Source organism: Scyliorhinus torazame, chromosome 21, assembly GCF_047496885.1.
Source record: "Scyliorhinus torazame isolate Kashiwa2021f chromosome 21, sScyTor2.1, whole genome shotgun sequence".
Taxonomy (NCBI): domain Eukaryota; kingdom Metazoa; phylum Chordata; class Chondrichthyes; order Carcharhiniformes; family Scyliorhinidae; genus Scyliorhinus; species Scyliorhinus torazame.
In genome coordinates this window covers 110,091,476-110,111,692 of record NC_092727.1, presented here as the reverse complement: position 1 = coordinate 110,111,692, position 20,217 = coordinate 110,091,476, and the positions used below count along the sequence as shown (strand labels likewise).

General features: G+C 53.7%; 1 protein-coding gene across 1 annotated transcript in view; it reads left to right on the top strand.

Annotated features, from left to right (window-relative positions):
- Window positions 1–20,217, top strand: part of LOC140398490 (G protein-activated inward rectifier potassium channel 1-like) — a 71,110-nt gene that overhangs the window by 9,240 nt on the left and 41,653 nt on the right. The window contains exon 2 of the mRNA XM_072487234.1: window positions 16,681–16,897. Coding sequence (XP_072343335.1) covers window positions 16,681–16,897 — 217 coding nt within the window. The remainder of the gene's footprint in view (window positions 1–16,680; window positions 16,898–20,217) is intronic.

Sequence of the window (20,217 nt, the reverse complement as noted above, 5' to 3'; positions counted from 1 at the left end):
ACAACTGGGTTAATTTAAAAAGGATCCCTTCTCTCAGTCCAAATGTATTTATGTTTGAAAAGGAGCCAATTTAACCAGGCTTTCTTGAGTTAAAGAAGGAGTGAGTTTATCAGTTATTAAAATACGAAACAAAGTAATAAAAATGCAACACACATACACACAGATTAGAAATGAGAAGTGAGCCCAAAAGTAAAAGCTAAAAAAGATATACCAATCAATCTTTGGTTTGCTTGTGAGGAGTAGATGGTGAAATGTTGCGGACGTTAAGTTGGGTGATTCCCATAGTGTTGACTTTGGCAATTAAGCAGTTGGTTGGGCGATTCTTGGCTCCATAGGTTAGCTGGAAGGAGTTGCCTGGTTTCCTTTTTGACTGTAGCTTTTCTGACTTGTGACTTGTTTCCAGCACTCAGAGAGAGAGATCTTTTTTATGTGCAAGTACAGGGATGGCAGTGGCTATTCTTCCACTGTGACCTTCACAGCGCACACTAACACATTAGAACTAGAACACCTGACTAGCGCACCGAGAAACCAGTGTTGTAGTTTACTTTAACCCCCTTTCCTGTGTAATCCGGAAAGGGAAAAATACAAACATGTCTTTTGTCCAGAAACTGCTTTTTTGTTGACTCACACCATATCCACAGTCTGGGATATAAATCATAGGAAATGGTTTCTTCTGAGCTGGTAATCAGCCTCCATTATCTCTGCAACCACAAGAGATTACAGTTCAGTTTTTACATTGCATCTCTGTCTCTGTCTGAAAAAAGTGCAACATTCCATTCTCCCTGGACTAGTTTATCAAGTGTAATCCACATTGGAATTTTCCAGCAAGTGATTACTTTACAGTCTCAGCCAGTTTTTGCTTGATGTATGTTTTTAAAAACACATGTCTTACATAAAGATTCAATCTGTCCGTAAAAACAATTCAGGCTATGATCTGCTATCATGATAATATCTGCACAGAACTAAATCTGCTATGTCTCTGCCCTTTCCACTATACTGTCTGAGTTATCCTAAAGCCTATAACTACCCTCATCACAATTTGCTACTTACTTTGTCTAGGTTTGTGTAATCTGATCATTTTCTAAAGCTGCTCCTTGCACCCAAGCCTAAGTCATTTATGAAAATTGTAATGGCCAAAGGAGAATATTGCTTCAAACCATCTCCCCGTCTGCAGCATATCCATTCCCTTTGCTACCTGTCACTGAGGAAATATTTTATGTCCCTGAGTTTCCATCTCCGTAAACCTTCTGTGTGGTAGTTGGCAGAATACCTCCCATAGGTCCATATGTGCATCATCTGCTGCACTACCTTGAACAATCTTATTTTTGCATCAAAGAATTCAATCACGCTAATCGGGCATGATTTTCTATTAACCAACCTATGCTGGCCTTCTTTGATTAGCTCATGCCTTTTTGAATTAAAGTTTATTTTGTCCCAGATATTGCTTTCCAATAACATCTTCACTACTGATGTTTAGCTGACTGGTGTGTAGTTTCCTGGTTTAGCCCTCTTCCCATTCTGCAGTGATGATATAACGTTAACAACTTTCCAGTCATCCACCACTACTCCTGTATTCAGTGAAGATTGAAAGATAGTGACCAGCAGTGTTTCTGCAATTTCTACCATTGCTCCTTCCAGGAATCTAGGATGCCTAAAATCTGGACTACGTTACCGACCAACTGGTAGTAATGCTAACATTTCAGTGCATTTTTGCTATCTTTACGTTTCCCTCCTCTTTAAGTTTAACCTACCTGTCAATCGCTTTAATACGTACGCCGCAACCCTCAGCCTCGAGGTGAAGATTTCTTACTTGGATGATGAGCATGTCCAACTTTATCCCTCCTCAAATGCTCACATTTTATACATTTCTAAAATATTTCATGATTTAATGTCGCTTGGTAATCTTTTCATGTTATCTCTCTTTGCCTCCTATATTGTCCTTTTAAATCTCCAGTATCCTTCCTGGTTATTAAGTGAAGCTTGTGCTTGACATTTTCAATAATCTCTTCTTTGCATTTTAATTTAACTTTTATTTCCTTTGTCATTTGGAACTCATTTTGGATGCCTGCCTTTTTTATTCCAAAGAATAAGTCTATCTTGTACCTGAGACATCTCTCCCTGAATGTCCTCCATTTTCTCCCTTATTGCTTTAAGCTGCAATTGCTTCTTCCAATTGATACCCCACCGAACCCTTCTGCAGGGCTGTATAATTCTATCATGAATGACCTTTAGAAATCTCTTCAATATAACCTGCCTTGTATCTTTTTAAAGCCATTAATTAGCACGATTCAGGGGCGAAATTCTCCGTTATCGGCGGAAAGTCCGCCGATCGGTGCAAAAAACGGCGCAAATCCCACTTGCGTCACGTCATAAAAATGGGCCGATAGTCTCCGGCCCGAAATGGGCTAGCAGCGACGTGACGGGATCCGCGCTTGCGCAATGGTTCACGCCGTGCAGCGTCATACGCGCTGCACGGCGTGACGGCTCATAAGGCCGCGCAGCTCCCCCCCACCCGACCGGAACACCCGACCGCAACACCCGACTGGATGGCTAGCTGTCGCTCAGCCCCGAGGTTCGAGTCACGCGATGTGGAGGCGCTCCTGGACGCGGTGGAGCAGAGGAGGGACGCCCTGTATCCCGGGCACGGCCGCAGAGTTGCCCCACGCCACAGCCGGCGTCTGTGGAGGGAAGTGGCAGAGGCCGTCACCGCTGTGGCCCTAACACCACGGACAGGCACCCAGTGCCACAAGAAGGTGAACGACCTCGTCAGAGCAGGCAGGGTGAGCCTCCCCATATCCCCCATATCCCCCCCTCCCCATATCCCCCCTCCCCCATATCCCCCATATCCCCCCTCCCCATATCCCCCCTCCCCCATATCCCCCATATCTCCCCCTCCCCCATATCCCCCCCTCCCCATATCCCCCCTCCCCGTATCCCCCATATCCCCCCTCCCCCATATCCCCCCTCCCCCATATCCCCCATATCCCCCCTCCCCATATCCCCCCTCCCCCATATCCCCCATATCCCCCCTCCCCCATATCCCCCCCTCCCCCATATCCCCCATATCCCCCCTCCCCATATCCCCCCTCCCCCATATCCCCCTCCCCATATCCCCCCTCCCCATATCCCCCATATCCCCCCTCCCCCATATCCCCCCCTCCCCATATCCCCCATATCCCCCCTCCCCATATCCCCCTCCCCCATATCCCCCCTCCCCCATATCCCCCATATCCCCCCTCCCCCATATCCCCCCTCCCCCATATCCCCCCTCCCCCATATCCCCCATATCCCCCCTCCCCCATATCCCCCCCTCCCCCATATCCCCCCTCCCCCATATCCCCCCTCCCCCATATCCCCCATATCCCCCCTCCCCCATATCCCCCTCCCCATATCCCCCCCTCCCCCATATCCCCCTCCCCCATATCCCCCATATCCCCCCTCCCCCATATCCCCCCTTCCCCATATCCCCCATACCCCCTCCCCCATATCCCCCTCCCCCATATCCCCCTCCCCCATATCCCCCCTCCCCCATATCCCCCCTCCCCCATATCCCCCCTCCCCCATATCCCCCCTCCCCCATATCCCCCATATCCCCCCTCCCCATATCCCCCCTCCCCCATATCCCCCCTCCCCCATATCCCCTCTCCCCCATATCCCCCCTCCCCATATCCCCCCTCCCCCATATCCCCCATACCCCCCTTCCCATATCCCCCTCCCCCATATCCCCCATATCCCCCCTCCCCCATATCCCCCCTCCCCATATCCCCCCTCCCCCATATCCCCCATATCCCCAAGTGAATCCAGCCCTAACCTTAACCTCTGCAATGCACGCGCAACCGATGGCGTGCATTCATATACCTGCCTAACACTGTTGCCTTTTACCCCTGCCACCACCCCCCCCTCCACAGGAGAAGCGCGCACACAACAATGGGGAGCATGTGAGGACTGGAGGAGGGCCCACTGATGAGAGGCCACTGACCGTACACGAGGAAAGGGCCCTGGAACTGGCTGGCGGACCTGAGGACCGGGAGGTTGCTGATGCAGAGGTCGGGGCCCCACGAGCAAGTGAGCCACCAACAGCCCGTCCCCATATCCCCCCTCCCCTATATCCCCCTCCCCTGTATCACCTGATCACTGCCTGATGTCTAACCATGCATGCTTCATTGTGTATCGCAGGACCAAACGTCCAGGCACCCATCCCCGCAGATGCACACCGCCCGCAGGATGCCCCTCGGAGACCACAGGAGACGGAGAGACCCGCACCTTCCAGCATGCGACGCCCGCAGGATGCCCCTCGGAGACCACGGGAGACGGAGAGACCCGGACCCTCCAGCATGCGACGCCCGCAGGATGCCCCTCGCACACCACGGGAGACGGAGAGACCTGGAGCAACAGGGAGACGACACCCCCATCACGTGCAGGAGCGACCACCCAGCGATGAGGGGGGCAGCCACAGGCCCCCGTCACATCCGAGCCAGGACACCACTACCCAGGACACCACTATCCAGGACACCCCTACCCGGGACACCACTACCCAGGACACCCCTACCCGGGACACCACTACCCAGGACACCCCTACCCGGGACAGCACTACCCGGGACAGCACTACCCGGGACAGCACTACCCGGGACAGCACTACCCAGGACACCCCTACCCGGGAAGACGAAATACCGGACAGTGACTCAGAGTGGATGGGTGGAGACGAACCCCCACCCCAAAGTGCCATGGACTCAGAGTGGGACGAAGAGCACGACACAACGCCACTGCTGTCACCAACACCCTCCACCATCGCAGAAACACTCACCACGGTTGGGCACTTTAGTGATGAGGCGTCTGGTACACTCACTGGTGCGCACAACACAGCCGTCCCGGTACAGCAGGTGGAGGTAGGAGCAGCAGAGGGACCGGGCGGTCGGAGGGCAGCCCAGGCCAAGCGAACATCTGCCGCCCAGATGGATCCCGGGTTCCTGCAGTTACCACACCCACACATAGATCCGATGCAACCACCGACACGGAGACGAGCGAATAGGGTGACGGGTGGCTTGCGGCGGCTGCGGTCGCAGGTGGAGGAGTCCACCCGCGTCCAGGAGCTGGGAGTGGTCCCGGTCATGCGTGCCACCCAGGCTGACACCGCACGGGTGGCGTCCGCGGTGGAGGCAATGGGTGCGACGGTGTCAGACGTGGGGAACGGTTTGCGAGGCCTGGGGCCTTCCGTGCAGGCGGCGTCTGTGGCCCAGGAAATGGCTGCCCTCTCACAGGAGGCCATGAGCCAGTGCCAGCGCCAGATGGCAGAGGCGCTCAACGCCATAGCCCAGTCTCAGCAGGCCATGGCCCAGTCTCAGCAGGCCATAGCCCAGTCTCTGCAGGCCATGGCCCAGTCTCTGCAGGCCATGGCCCAGTCTCAGCAGGCCATCGCTGAGGGCATCGGCGCCAGTGGCCATGTGCGAGCCGGCGTCGCACTGTCACAGACAGGGTTCGACAACCCCCTGGGCTCCATGGCTGCAAACCTGCAGACCCCTGTCGATACCAGCACGGGCCTCCAGGACTGGCAGCGCCAGATGTCGGGGGCGCGTCGGATGGCCAGTCCGTTCGCATCCCCCATCCATGTAGAGGCCTGGGGGCCATCGGGCACCCCGAGGGAGGAGGAGGTGGTGTGGTCCGTCCCGGCTCCCTCTGTAGGGGAGGTCCCGGTACACCGCGACACCTCGGACTCCCCCCCTTCCGTCCCAGGTGCATCGGGTGGGCAACGGGCAGGACAGGCTGGCAGCTCGCCATCCCAGTCGCCCGGGCCGCAGCCTGGCCCATCTAGGCCAGGACGCCCCAGGAAACGGCCGCCAAAGGGATCCAGTGTCAGAGGGCAGGAATCACAGGAGTCCACCTCCAGTTCTGCTGTACCGTCTGGGGAACCACGTAGACGTAGTCAAAGGGCCCGTAAGGCCAAACAATTAGACACTGAGTAAGTTGGCACGGGTGCAGGGCACAGATGAGTTTTAGGGGCTAGGGCACGTGCATGAACTCCTTTGATTATTAAAGTCAATGTTACACCTACCGAAGCTGCCTTTGTGCTCTGTCCAAAATGTGCGGGCGTGTCATGTACGTTGAGCGCAAGTGTGTGTGTGACGGGTGGTCTTACCTCAGCCCCAGGTGAGTTTGCCCCCTTCCCCCCTGGGCCGCCATCAACATCCCCCGGGCAGAGGACGGGACTGTGCGCTGCAGTGTCACAGCCGCATGCAGGGATGGTCCGGGTGGATGGTGGTACTGTGGCCATGGGTCAGACATAGTCCAACGATGTAGAGCCAGGAGCTCATCGGAGGCGGGTTGTCATCATCCTCCATGGCCTGCGATAGACACGCGTCCACCCGCAACTGGGTGAGCCCGGCCCGTTGTGCCGCCGGTGGATCGGCAATTGGGGGGGTGGGGTGGTGTGCATGCGGGTGGGGTGTGTGGGGTTGGGGAGGGGGGTGAGGGTGCTGGGTGGGTGGATGGGTGGGGGGTGTGGGTGGTCGGCTGTTGTCATGGTGTGCGGTCTGTGGCCATACTACCCGATTCCCACGCCCATCTAGTCAGTGAAGCGGGCGTCTATCAGTCTGTCCCGTGCCCGCTGGGCCAGCCGGTAACGGTGGACAGCCACCCGCCTGTGTCTACCCCGTCTGCCCTAACCATTGCCCCCATCCCCCTCATCTGGGGAGGACTGGGCCTCTTCCTGCTGCTCCTCCACTCCGCCCTCCTCTGCCTGCGGCACATCGCCCCTCTGCTGGGCTATGTTGTGCAGGACGCAGCACACCACAATGATGCGGCCGACCCTATCTGACCGATACTGGAGGGCGCCCCCAGAGAGGTCCAGGCACCTGAAACGCATCTTCAGCATGCCAAAGCACCTCTCGATCACTCCCCTTGTCGCTACATGGGCATCATTGTAGCGGTTCTCCGCCTCATTGCGTGGCCTCCGTATAGGCATCATCAGCCACGATCGCAATGGGTAGCCCCTGTCGCCCAGCAACCAGCCCCTCAGCCGGGGATGGCGTCCCTCGTACATGCCGGGGATGGATGACCGCGACAACACAAATGAGTCGTGTACACTGCCTGGGTGACGGGCGCAGACGTGCAGGATCATCATGCGGTGGTCGCAGACCACCTGTACGTTCATTGAATAGGTCCCCTTCCTATTAGTGAACACGGCCCTGTTCTCTGCAGGTGGCCGCACGGCGACGTGCATCCCATCGATCGCGCCCTGGACCATGGGGAACCCGGCAACGGCAGAGAAGCCCACGGCCCGGGCATCTTGGCTGGCCCGGTCCACGGGGAAGCGGATGTAGCGGTGCGCCATGGCATAAAGGGCATCTGCCACTGCCCGGATGCACCGATGCACCGATGTCTGCGATATGCCGGACAGGTCCCCACTCGGTGCCTGGAATGACCCCGTTGCATAAAGGTTCAGGGCCACCGTAACCTTGACGGACACGGGGAGAGGGTGTCCCCCGCCAGTGTCACGCGGTGACAGGTGTGCCAGCAGGTGGCAGATGTGTGCCACGGTTTCCCGGCTCATCCGGAGTCTCCTCCTGCATTCCCGGTCCGTGAGGTCCTGGTATGACTGCCGGCGCCGGTTCACACGGGGCGCCCTCGGGTGCCTCCGTTGCCGTGGGGCCGCGACGTCCTCCTCCCCCTCCTCGTCCTGTCGGTCAGGTGTCCCTCCAGCCTGGGCGGCTGCCGCCTGCCCCTCTGCAGCAGCCTGCGCCGCCTCTCTGGCACGCTCCTCCTCCTCCTCCTCCTACTCCTCCTCATCCAGGGCAACATAGACATGAGCGGCTGCCACCACGGCGGCCAACATCGCTGGATGGTCTGAAAACATGACGGCCTGGTGGGCCGGAGGGGAACGACGACATGTCATCATTGCCCATATCCCCTCCTCCCCCCAGCCAGGTGGCATGGACCACATGGGTCCAACTGTTGGAGGCTGGCACCTGGCCAGGTGGACCAACTCATTTGCCCTCCCATCACCCACCCCGGCACGGACCCCCTCCCCAACCCCCAACCTCCACCCCAGCACGGACCCCCCCCCCCAACCTCCACCCCAGCACGGATCCCCCCCCAACCTCCACCCCGGCATGGACCCCCTCCCCAACCTCCACCCCGGCACGGACCCCCCCCCCAACCTCCACCCCGGCACGGACCCCCCCCAACCCCCAACCTCCACCCCAGCACGGACCCCCCCCCCCAACCTCCACCCCGGCACGGACCCCCTCCCCAACCTCCACCCCAGCACGGACCCCCCCCAACCCCCAACCTCCACCCCAGCACGGACCCCCCCCCCCAACCTCCACCCCGGCATGGACCCCCTCCCCAACCTCCACCCCAGCACGGACCCCCCCCCCCCAACCCCCAACCTCCACCCCAGCACGGACCCCCCCCCAACCTCCACCCCGGCACGGACCCCCTCCCCAACCTCCACCCCAGCACGGACCCCCGCCAACCCCCAACCTCCACCCCAGCACGGACCCCCCCCCCAACCTCCACCCCGGCACGGACCCCCCCCAACCCCCAACCTCCACCCCGGCACGGACCCCCTCCCGGCACTCCCCCGGAGCCCAGCCTACTCTAACCACCCCCCCCCTCGCCGCACACACACACAAGCCGAGACACACCTCTCCTCACGTAATCAGTCTGCGGCCACGCCATTTCCTGCCCAGAGCCAACCCCCCAGGCCGTCACTCACCTCCTCGCTGGTCGGCGTGAGCCTGGAGCACCGGGTCACGCCGATGAAAAGGAGGTTTGATTCACGTCGACGTGAACGGTCATCACGTCGACGGGACTTCGGCACATCCGGAAGGGAGAATATCGGCAGGCCGAAAATCGGCTGCCTTGCGCAGACCCGTGACATTCTCCGCGGCAGCGGCGCCATTAACGCCCCGCCGACTTTTCTCCCTTCGGAGACTTTGGCGGGGGCGGGGGCGGGATTCACGGCGGCCAATGGCCATTCTCCGACCTGGCGGGGGGTCGGAGAATGACGCCCCAGGTTCCTGATGTCAATGGGTAAAAGCTTTGCTATTTCTTTCCATTAGTCTAACTAACCTGTTACTTCCTGTGTATCAATTATTTTTTAAATCTGAAATTAACATTCAGAGGAAAATAAATCCTTAGCTGTGAGCAGTTAATTTGATAGAGCATAGAACGGTGTTCAATCATGGCACTAATTTGATTTTTTTAAATTTAAAGTTGTGATGGAGTGCGTCCAGAATTAAATGGGTTAAATGATTAGCATCAAGGGATAAAATACTGACTTAAGTAGTTTACCATTGCCAACTTTTAATTTTATTGTGGTGAGATTGTGTTGCCCTGGTTCCCATTAATGCAATCATATCCTGCGGTATTAACACATTTAAGGTCCCGGAGAAGAATAAAATATAGGGGGAGATGAGCGACAGAGAGAGATAGAAAAAAACAAAGAAAAATAAAAGGGCAAAATAAAATCTGCTGAAATGAAAAATAAACTTACAAAATGGATAGAAATTAAAAATCACAAAATGTATTTAGATTTTTTTTTAAATGGACGATGAGAAGGACAAATGAAGGAATCAGAAAGCGAGGATGAAATGGAGGATGAAGGGTTAGTGGAATGGCACAGGGGTTACACAGGACCATGGGGATGATTGGAGGAACATAGGATGGCAGAGGGAAATGATGGCATAGGGTGGGTGGAGGTCATGAAGTGTCATGGACGGGCATGAGGGCTGTATGGGGCTGAGCAGGGTATGAGGGGTGAGGACCAGAAAGCTTTTTCTGCTGTTTGTATTATAACTGCTGTGAAGTCCAAAGCACTAAGACAGGCATTTTAACCAGCCGGCTTTGGAATCCTTGGAGTCCCTGCCTCTGAACTCAGTGGTGGTGGTCGATCTGTCTCCAGTACATACCCGCCTCCCCAGAATAAAAATTCTGCCTTTGAAAGAACTTTCTTCTGAGATGGGCCCTCCAACCCAGGAAGCTTCCCAACTCCTGACACCTGACTCGAAGATGCAAATTCACCCTATATAGCTCCTAATGCTGGCATAACGATTAACTCATATATTTTGAGCATTGCTGAAATAAGAAACATGCTAAGTTTTTCATCCTGCTCTCATCGGGACAGATCCCGAGTTACTAACAGTAAAAGGAACAACAATTTATACTGCATGGGAAGAGAATGCTTATTATTTGTTAATTGGGCTTTGATTGGTGGAGGCATCGCCCTGGAGCCTGGAGCACCAAAGCAGTGGGTGGAGGAGGCATCAATCAGATGGATCTTCCAGCTTCAATGTCTTTGAGGAGGTCCATCTTCTTTCTTCAGCAGGTCCATTTTCTTTCTTCAATTGTCGGTCAGTGATGCCGTTTCAATCTGCTACCCAGATATGACGGCAGGGCACTTGCCGCCAAGCCCTACCTGGCATGGAAGACAACACAAAACCCCCAGGTGCACAATTAACCAAATCGTCGATGGAACATAGAACATAGAACGATACAGCGCAGTACAGGCCCTTCGGCCCACGATGTTGCACCGAAACAAAAGCCATCTAACCTACACTATGCCATTATCATCCATATGCTTATCCAATAAACTTTTAAATGCCCTCAATGTTGGCGAGTTCACTACTGTTACAGGTAGGGCATTCCACGGCCTCACCACTCTTTGCATAAATAACCTACCTCTGACCTCTGTCCTATATCTATTACCCCTCAGTTTAAAGCTATGTCCCCTCGTGCCAGCCATTTCCATCCGTGGGAGAAGGCTCTCACTGTCCACCCTATCTATCCCCTGATCATTTTGTATGCCTCTATTAAGTCTCCTCTTAACCTTCTTCTCTCCAACGAAAACAACCTCAAGTCCATCAGCCTTTCCTCATAAGATTTTCCCTCCATACCAGGCAACATCCTGGTAAATCTCCTCTGCACCCGCTCCAAAGCCTCCACGTCCTTCCTATAATGCGGTGACAGAACTGTACGCAATACTCCAAATGCGGCCGTACCAGAGTTTTGTACAGCTGCAACATGACCTCCTGACTCCGGAACTCAATCCCTCTACCAATAAAGGCCAACACTCCATCGGCCTTCTTCACAACCCTATCAACCTGGGTGGCAACTTTCAGGGATCTATGTACATGGACACCTAGATCCCTCTGCTCATCCACACTTCCAAGAACTTTACCATTAGCCAAATATTCTGCATTCCTGTTATTCCTTCCAAAGTGAATCACCTCACACTTCTCTACATTAAACTCCATTTGCCACCTCTCAGCCCAGCTCTGCAGCTTATCTATGTCCCTCTGTAACCTGCTACATCCTTCCACACTGTCGACAACACCACCGACTTTAGTGTCGTCTGCAAATTTACTCACCCACCCTTCTGCGCCTTCCTCTAGGTCATTGATAAAAATGACAAACAGCAACGGCTCCAGAACAGATCCTTGTGGTACGCCACTTGTAACTGAACTCCATTCTGAACATTTCCCATCAACCACCACCCTCTGTCTTCTTTCAGCTAGCCAATTTCTGATCCACAACTCTAAATCACCCTCAATCCCCAGCCTCCGTATTTTCTGCAATAGCCTACCGTGGGGAACCTTATCAAACGCTTTGCTGAAATCCATATACACCACATCAACTGCTCTACCCTCGTCTACCTGCTCAGTCATCTTCTCAAAGAACTCGATAAGGTTTGTGAGGCATGACCTACCCTTCACAAAGCCATGCTGACTATCCCTGATCATATTATTCCTATCTAGATGATTATAAATCTTGTCTCTTATAATCCCCTCCAAGACGTTACCCACTACAGACGTGAGGCTCACCGGTCTATAGTTGCCGGGGTTGTCTCTGCTCCCCTTTTTGAACAAAGGGACCACATTTGCTATCCTCCAGTCCTCTGGCACTATTCCTGTAGCCAATGATGACATAAAAATCAAAGCCAAAGGTCCAGCAATCTCTTCCCTGGCCTCCCAGAGAATCCTAGGATAAATCCCATCAGGCCCCGGGGACTTATCTATTTTCAGCCTGTCCAGAATTGCCAACACCTCTTCCCTACGTACCTCAATGCCATCTATTCTAATAGCCTGGGTCTCAGCATTCTCCTCCACAACATTATCTTTTTCCTGAGTGAATACTGACGAAAAATATTCATTTAGTATCCCGCCTATCTCTTCAGACTCCACACACAACTTCCCATCCCTGTCCTTGACTGGTCCTACTCTTACCCTAGTCATTCGCTTATTCCTGACATACCTATAGAAAGCTTTTGGGTTTTCCTTGATCCTACCTGCCAAATACTTCTCATGTCCCCTCCTTGCTCGTCTTAGCTCTCTCTTTAGATCCTTCCTCGCTACCTTGTAACTATCCATCGCCCCAACTGAAACTTCACACCTCATCTTCACATAGGCCTCCTTCTTCCTCTTATCAAGAGATTCCACTTCTTTGGTAAACCACGGTTCCCTCGCTCTACGCCTTCCTCCCTGCCTGACCGGTACATACTTATCAAGAACACGCAGTAGCTGATCCTTGAACAAGCTCCACTTATCCAGTATGCCCAACACTTGCAGCCTACTTCTCCAACCTATCCCCCCCAAGTCACGTCTAATGGCATCATAATTGCCCTTCCCCCAGCTATAACTCTTGCCCTGCGGTGTATACTTATCCCTTTCCATCATTAACGTAAACGTCACCGAATTGTGGTCACTGTCCCCAAAGTGCTCTCCTACCTCCAAATCCAACACCTGGCCTGGTTCATTACCCAAAACCAAATCCAACGTGGCCTCGCCTCTAGTTGGCCTGTCAACATATTGTGTCAGGAAACCCTCCTGCACACACTGTACAAAAAACAACCCATCTAATGTACTCGAACTATATCTTTTCCAGTCAATATTTGGAAAGTTAAAGTCTCCCATAATAACTACCCTGTTACTTTCGCTCTTATCCAGGATCATCCTCGCCATCCTTTCCTCTACATCCCTAGAACTATTTGGAGGCCTATAGAAAACTCCCATTAGCCTCCGCAGCAGGAAACACTCCCCGTCCTTGCCCCGGTACTTAGTCCATGGTAGCACAGTGGTTAGTACTGTTGCTTCATAACGCAAAGGTCCCAGGTTCGATCCCGGCTTGGGTCACTGTCTGTGCGAAGTCTGCACGTTCTCCCTGTGTCTGCGTGGGTTTCCTCCGGATGCTCCGGTTTCCTTCCACAAGTCCTGAAAGACGTGCTGTTAGGTAATTTGGACATTCTGAATTCTCCCTCCGTGTCCCCAAACAGGCGGCGGAATGTGGCGACTAGGGGCTTTTCACAGTAACATCATTGCAGTGTTAAAGTAAGCCTACTTGTGACAATAAAGATTATTATTATTATTAGTCCCAGAATAGAAATGTTCCGAGATTTGTAAACATCGACTGGTTTAGGACAGTCAGCACTTTGCTTGCTGTGAACAGCTGAAGGTAAATGCTGTTTGATATGATTCATCTAGTTCTGGTGTTCATTCTCCATGGCAATTCCCTGACCAGCCAGAGTCTACCTGTCTGGTTTGAACTTGAACAAAAGCTTGGCGATTAACTGTTCCTTGCTGAATTCTCTATGGCAGCATCTCTACTAATTAGAGTCCACTTACCAACCAATTGGAACACTCTTCTCATGAAGTATAAATTATTTACTCACCTTGTGATCTGTCCTGATGAATGGAAGACAAAAGAACCTAAACACATGGGGCGCGATTCTCTGCTCCCGCGCCGTTTCAGAGAATCGCCTGGGTCGCCATATTTTCCCGCGACACCGGTTCGACGTCCTCCCGCGATTCACGGAAGCGGCCAGATTGGCACAATCGCGTTTTGCGCGGCACGGTCCAGTGAATTGCCCGAGACAGCCAAAATGGCGATTCACTGGTACCCCCGCGATTCTCAGTGCCGGATGGGCCGAGCGGCCTGCCCAAAATGGCGGGTTCCCCCCGGTGCCGTCCACACCTGGTCGCTGCCGGCGGGAACAGGGGGGGGATCCTGCACCAGGGGGGGCCTCAAATGGGGTCTGGCCCGCTATCGGTGCCCACCGATTGTCGGGCCGGCCTCTCTGAAGGAGGACCTCCTTTCTTCCGCAGCCCCACATGATCCGTCGGACATCTTCTTGCGGGGCAGACTCGGGAAGGACGGCAACCACGCATGCGCGGGTTGGCGCTGACCAATCCGCGCATGTGCGGGTGACGCTAGTTATGCGGCGCCGGCCACGTCATGCATGCGGCGCCGCCTTTACATGGCGCCAAGGCCTGGCGCACGTAAATGACACGGCGCCACTCCTAGTCCATTATCGGGCCCTGAATCGGTCGGGATAGGGGCCGTTTCGTGCCGTCGTGAACCTCGACGGCGTTCACGACGGCGCGAACACTCTGCCTCCATTTCAGAGAATCGCGCCCTTGTTTCTTTGTTCAGCAATTCATATTCTTCTTTCCCTCTCGTTTCACTAATCAATAACTTTCACAAAACCTGTTATAGAATCCCTACAGTGAAGAAGGATGTCATTCAGCCCATCGAGCCTGCACTGTCCCTCCGAAAGAGCACCCCACCCAGGCCTACTCTCCTGCCCCATTCCTATAACCCCACCTAACCATTGAACGTTATAGGGGTAATTTATCATGGCCAATCCACCAAACCTGCACATCTTTGGACTGTGGGAGGAAAGCAGAGCACAAGGAGAAAGCCCACGCAGACACGGGGAAAATGTGCGGACTCCGCACAGAAAGCGACCAAAGCTGGGAGGTCAGAGTCGAACCTGGGTCCCTGCAACTGTGAGGCAGCAGTGCTAACCATTGTGCCACCGGGCCGCCATGATCTGTCCACCATGGCGTAAGAATAGAGCATAAAAGAACACGAGCAAATTCAAATTCTAAAACTGTTAAGTATTACTTTACTTTTGGACGGTTTTAATAGTCCATGGTGTAGCCACCTAAAATGGCTGATTCCCTATTAATTTGGCCAAAACCCGATTTAAAATGGCTAACCGAAAAGGCTGATGGGAAAAGCAGCCAACAGGACACAAACGGACAGCTGCAGACAGAATAGCGTATTCGGCTCTGGGGAAGTTGGCCCAGATCGATACTCAAGACTATTAGCAGCACATCAACCCAGACATCTGCAGTTTAATCGGCTATCACCGGGAACAATTGCAACATATTAGCAATTGAATGCCGGGCCAGATCTCTCGGCGCCTGCAGTGATCGAAACAAAGACAGGTGAACGACCACCCCCCGATCGAGGAATCGCCCCATTATTGGACCATATCGAACCAAGTGATTGGGAACAAGTCCAATCACTTGGGACTCAGGGTCAAGGGCCGCCCCAAGAGGCGGGAAGCCCCTGGGCCCTATAAAGGGAGGGGCCAAGTTCAGATCTCTCTCTCTCTCCCTTCTTCACCTGCTCGCAACCTTCGCAAGAACATCGACCAGAAACAGTGGGCGAAATTCTCCCCCAACGGCGGGATGTCCGCCGACTGGCGCCAAAGACGGCGCCAATCAGACGGGCATCGCGCCGGCCCAAAGGTGCGGAATGCTCCGCATCTTTGGTGGCCTAGCTCCAATATTGAGGGGCTAGGCCGACGGCGGAGGGATTTGCGCCCCGCCAGCTGGCGGAAATGGCGTTTGTTGCCCCGCCAGCTGGCGCGGAAATGTGGCGCATGCGCGGGAGCGTCAGCGGCCGCTGTCAGTTTCCCGGCGCATGCGCGGGAGCGTCAGCGGCCGCTGTCCGTTTCCCGCGCATGCGCAGTGGGGAGAGTCTCTTCCGCCTCCGCCATGGTGGAGGCCGTGGCGGAGGCGGAAGGGAAAGAGTGCCCCCACGGCACAGGCCCGCCCGCGGATCGGTGTGCCCCGATCGCGGGCCAGGCCACCGTGGGGGCACCCCCCCGGGGTCAGATCGCCCCACGCCCCCCCCCCCAGGACCCCGGAGCCCGCCCACGCCGCCTGGTCCCGCCGGTAAATACCAGGTTTGATTTACGCCGACGGGACAGGCAATTTCTGGGCGGGACTTCGGCCCATCCGGGCCGGAGAATTGAACGGGGGGTCCCGCCAACCGGCGCGGCCCGATTCCCGTCCCCGCCCAATCTCCGGTACCAGAGACTTCGGCGGGGGCGGGATTCACGGCGGCCAACGGCCATTCCCCGACCCAGCGGGGGGTCGGAGAATGACGCCCAGTAAGTCTGACTCCAGCGATCGCGACCCGATAGAGATTCCCAGCCATCGACCCGTATCAGCCTTTTGAATCCCGCAGGCCAGATCCAATTCGATAAACCATTCATTTCCCTGACCTGGTGGGCCATCTCCTAAAGTTAAGTATTGGCCAGTAGTGGTAGGTTTTGATATAGATAGTAGGATTATTGTGTAAGTATTGATTGCTGTACATAATAAATGACTGTTGATTTCAATCTTACTAAGCGGTGTGCTGACTTATTAATCATAACTCGAGCTTGAACGACGTGGCGGTATCAGAAAGATACCTGGCGACTCGTGAGCAAAGGTGACATAATCAGAGCTAATAAACTAAGGCTAAAAAGAGCAACAATGGATCTGAATATATGTTAGAAATACATCAGCTTGATGTCGTGTGTGAAACCCTATGAAGATGCTGAATGAACAAGCTGGAACAATATCAGGTCTGGCTTCAAATCTAATTTTGTCTATTCTCTCTTGCCTTCAGTCCAGGCAGACACCTGAAGGAGAGTTCCTGCCCCTGGATCAGTGTGAGTTGGATGTTGGATTTGGGACGGGTGCAGACCAACTGTTTCTTGTTTCACCTCTGACTATTTGCCATGAAATAAATCCTAAAAGTCCCTTCTTTGACCTATCGCAACGATCCCTAAGAAGTGACCAGTTTGAAATTGTGGTGATCCTGGAGGGAATTGTGGAGACAACAGGTAAGCCTGTGCTCATTTCTGTGTGGCATCAAGGTATTCTATTTCTTCTTTACCTTTTTAATGATCCACAATGTTATTTCTAACAGGCTGCTCTAATCTTTTTTACGAGACAAAGGCCAGAATGTTGCTATGGTGGCGAGCCTCCTTCATTCCCACCATTGAGTGGATGGATACGGGGGGATTGGGGGTGGGGGGTGGGGGGGGGGGGGTGCATTTCGCACACGCGCTCTTTACAGAGGCAGCTGGCCATTTAAATCACCAGCTGCCTCCGCTAAATTGGCATTTTGACAGGCCAGCAGTGTGGAGCCTGAAGTGTGCAGATTAGATCACGACATCTTTGGGGATGGAAAGGCGCCTTTTGGTGGCCAGGTGCCCTTTGAGGTAGGTCAGGTGCACCTTACAATTGTTCAAAGTGGGGAAAAAAGTGCATAAATTAATTACTGTCAAGCTCATTGGAACTGTCAACACACCTGTCAAAATCGACTTCCAGAACTGTCAGAAGCACCTGTCAAAAGGAACTGTCAAAGGTGCCTTGTGTATTGTGCAGTAAATAAGCTCAATGTAATGAATTGTAATAACGGGCGGGATTCTCCCGTACCCGGCGGGGCGGGGGGTCCCGGCGGGACGGAGTGGCGTGAACCACTCCGGCGTTGGGCTGCCCCAAAAGTTGCGGAATCTCTGCACCTTCAGGGGCTAGGCCCGCCCCGGAGTGGTTGGCGCCCCGCCGGCTGGCGTGGAAGGCCTTTGGCGCCGCGCCAGCCGGGGCCGAAGGGACTCCGCCAGCCGGCGCGGGTCCACGCATGCGCGGGAGCATCAGTGTCTGCTGACGTCATCCCCGTGCATGAGCAGCGGGAGTCATCTTCGCGCCGGCCATTGCGGAGGCTTACACGGCTGGCGCGTAGGAATAGAGTGCCCCCTTGGCCCGCCCGCGGATCGCCGGGCCCCGACCGCGGGCCAGGCCACCGTGGGGGCACCTCCCGGGGCCAGATCCCCCCGCGACCCCACAAGAACCCCAGAGCCCGCCCACACAGCCAGGATAAACTCTAATCTATGCCGGTGGGACTGGCATAGAACGGGCGGGACTTCGGCCCATCGTGGGCCGTTGAATCGCCAGGGGGCCGCGCGATTCCCACCCCGCCAATTCTCCGGTGCCGGAGATTTCGGCAGTCGGCGGGGGCGGGTTTCACGCCAGCCCCCGCCGATTCTCCGACCCGGCGGGGGGTCGGAGAATCTCGCCCAACATTACAACCCACTGCTTGCATCCCACGCCCGGTCTGGCCTTCCTGAAAATGGCTCCAGAGCCGGAGTGTGGCAGCAAAACGGCATGTCGGCCAATGGCACAATGTTACATATCTGCTGACCTCAGTTCTTGCCCCCATTGACCTTCATAAATCCCACCATCGCAAATCTCACCAATGATATTGACCTAATTTCTATTGTGTTGTGAAGGGAATTTTCCATGTTCGCTCTGAAATGAATTCTATTCACAATTTTAATAGATTCAGAGTGTCATGAAGTAGGTGAAAGTATTTGAAACTTCAGAATGAAAGTAATCGCCCTCAGGTGGAAAAACTGAATATTCTGCTCTGCTCATTTATCTGTTGGCAGAATCTGTAAATTCTCTTTCTCTTTTCCCGGGTAGAAGGATTAAAATCCATTTATTATATTTTATTTAGCTAGTGGTTTTATGAGCCATTTCCTGCTTCATTATGTTGACTTCCTGTTTCCTGGTTCTTGTGATTGGGTCTCAAAGTAAACACTTTTTCTGATCTGTCATGTATTCTCTTTGTGTGGTTTGATGGTGCTGGGAAGTGGCATTTTTTTTTCTGTTTCCAACCAGTCCTAGTGTCGAGCATCCACTCCCTCAGCGTGCTTCAACTGTCACCTCAGAAACGACCCCACCCATGCTCTCTCCTAGCTCAATTCAAGTGGCACTTCCATTCATCTCACGCTGCCGGGCTCCCCGACAAAGGCAAGATCAGGGTTTTCACTAAATCAGGGTCGGATGTAAGGAATTCTCAACAACAAGGATGAAAGTTCCTTCCCTGCACATTGCTTGTTCTACTGGACTATTAAAGAGTCACTGAGAGCAAGATTTGGCACTGGTCCGTCTGTAGTTTTGGCATTATAGGTACCATTTTGATCCCCAAATAGCTTCTGGGCTGCACATGCGCCCTTCTGACATGGCCCTTCCCGGATGCTATCTTGGCGAGATCCCACCTCCCAGAAGCCCCTACTTACCTGCCTTGTACACCCCACCATTCGAACTCCCCTCCACCCTCTTTACTGAATTTTACAAAGAATCAATTCAGTGGCTGAATCCACTTCTGAAGTAAATTCACAGTCTAGTGCCAGGAGAGCTCAAGGGACCGAATGGCTTACCCCTGCTCCTAATTCGTATGGTAGAAAATATTCGTGATTTCTGGAGTGCAAATTCTTCATGTGATGGTGAGACAGCTGGAAGTTTCCACGCCCTGTGGTGTGTTTTGCGGAGGCGGCCCGCAATTGGTTGGCGACGAGATCTTCCGGCCCCAACACAGTCAGCGGGTCTTCCCATTGTGCGCATTCTGTGCCGTGGCGGAACCTGCGGTGGGAGAAGGTGGGGCCGGGGAAGGTGGTCACCGTTGGTGGTACCAGAAGATCCATCCTACCCGATGGGAACATCCGTAAAATCCCACTCACCTGAAACGTTGACGGTCGGTTCTGCTTTGTTTCACTCCACTGCTATGAGCGATGGCATTGGAGGTGGTGCGCACTGAGTGTATAAAAATCTGGTTCTTTCAGTTTTAGCTGATGCTTCAATTTAAACAGAAACAGTAGTTTCCGATTTCATCTAAAGCTTTTCTGTTGCTGCAAAAGTAAACTCAATTATGGACGTCCGTTCAATATGGTTAGCAGAACAAGCCTCGTGGGTCTCTGATTTCTCACTTAAAATGTTAAAAATCACACATTTATCTCCTGCTGGTGTTGCCTGCTCGCACGATGTTGGACTAGCGTGAGAATGACATCATTACAATGCAGTCTTTAATCATCAAATGGTGTTCGATGTACCCAGAGAATCTTGGCTCTCCCCACATTGGAGTAGACTGAAAGGCCTGTTCGGAAGGAAGTTTCTGACTTTTCTAACCAGCTACACTTTTTACAAAATTTGGGCCAGTGCTTTCAAAGCACTCCTTTTGATAAAATGATTGATTTTAATGATTGATTGATTTTTTGTTAATCGCAGGTCGACAGGTTATTGATCAAGGTTTACAATTAAATTGCCTCACCTCTTGAAAACACATTAAACTCAAAGTTCAGATCAATCATCTGAATGGGCA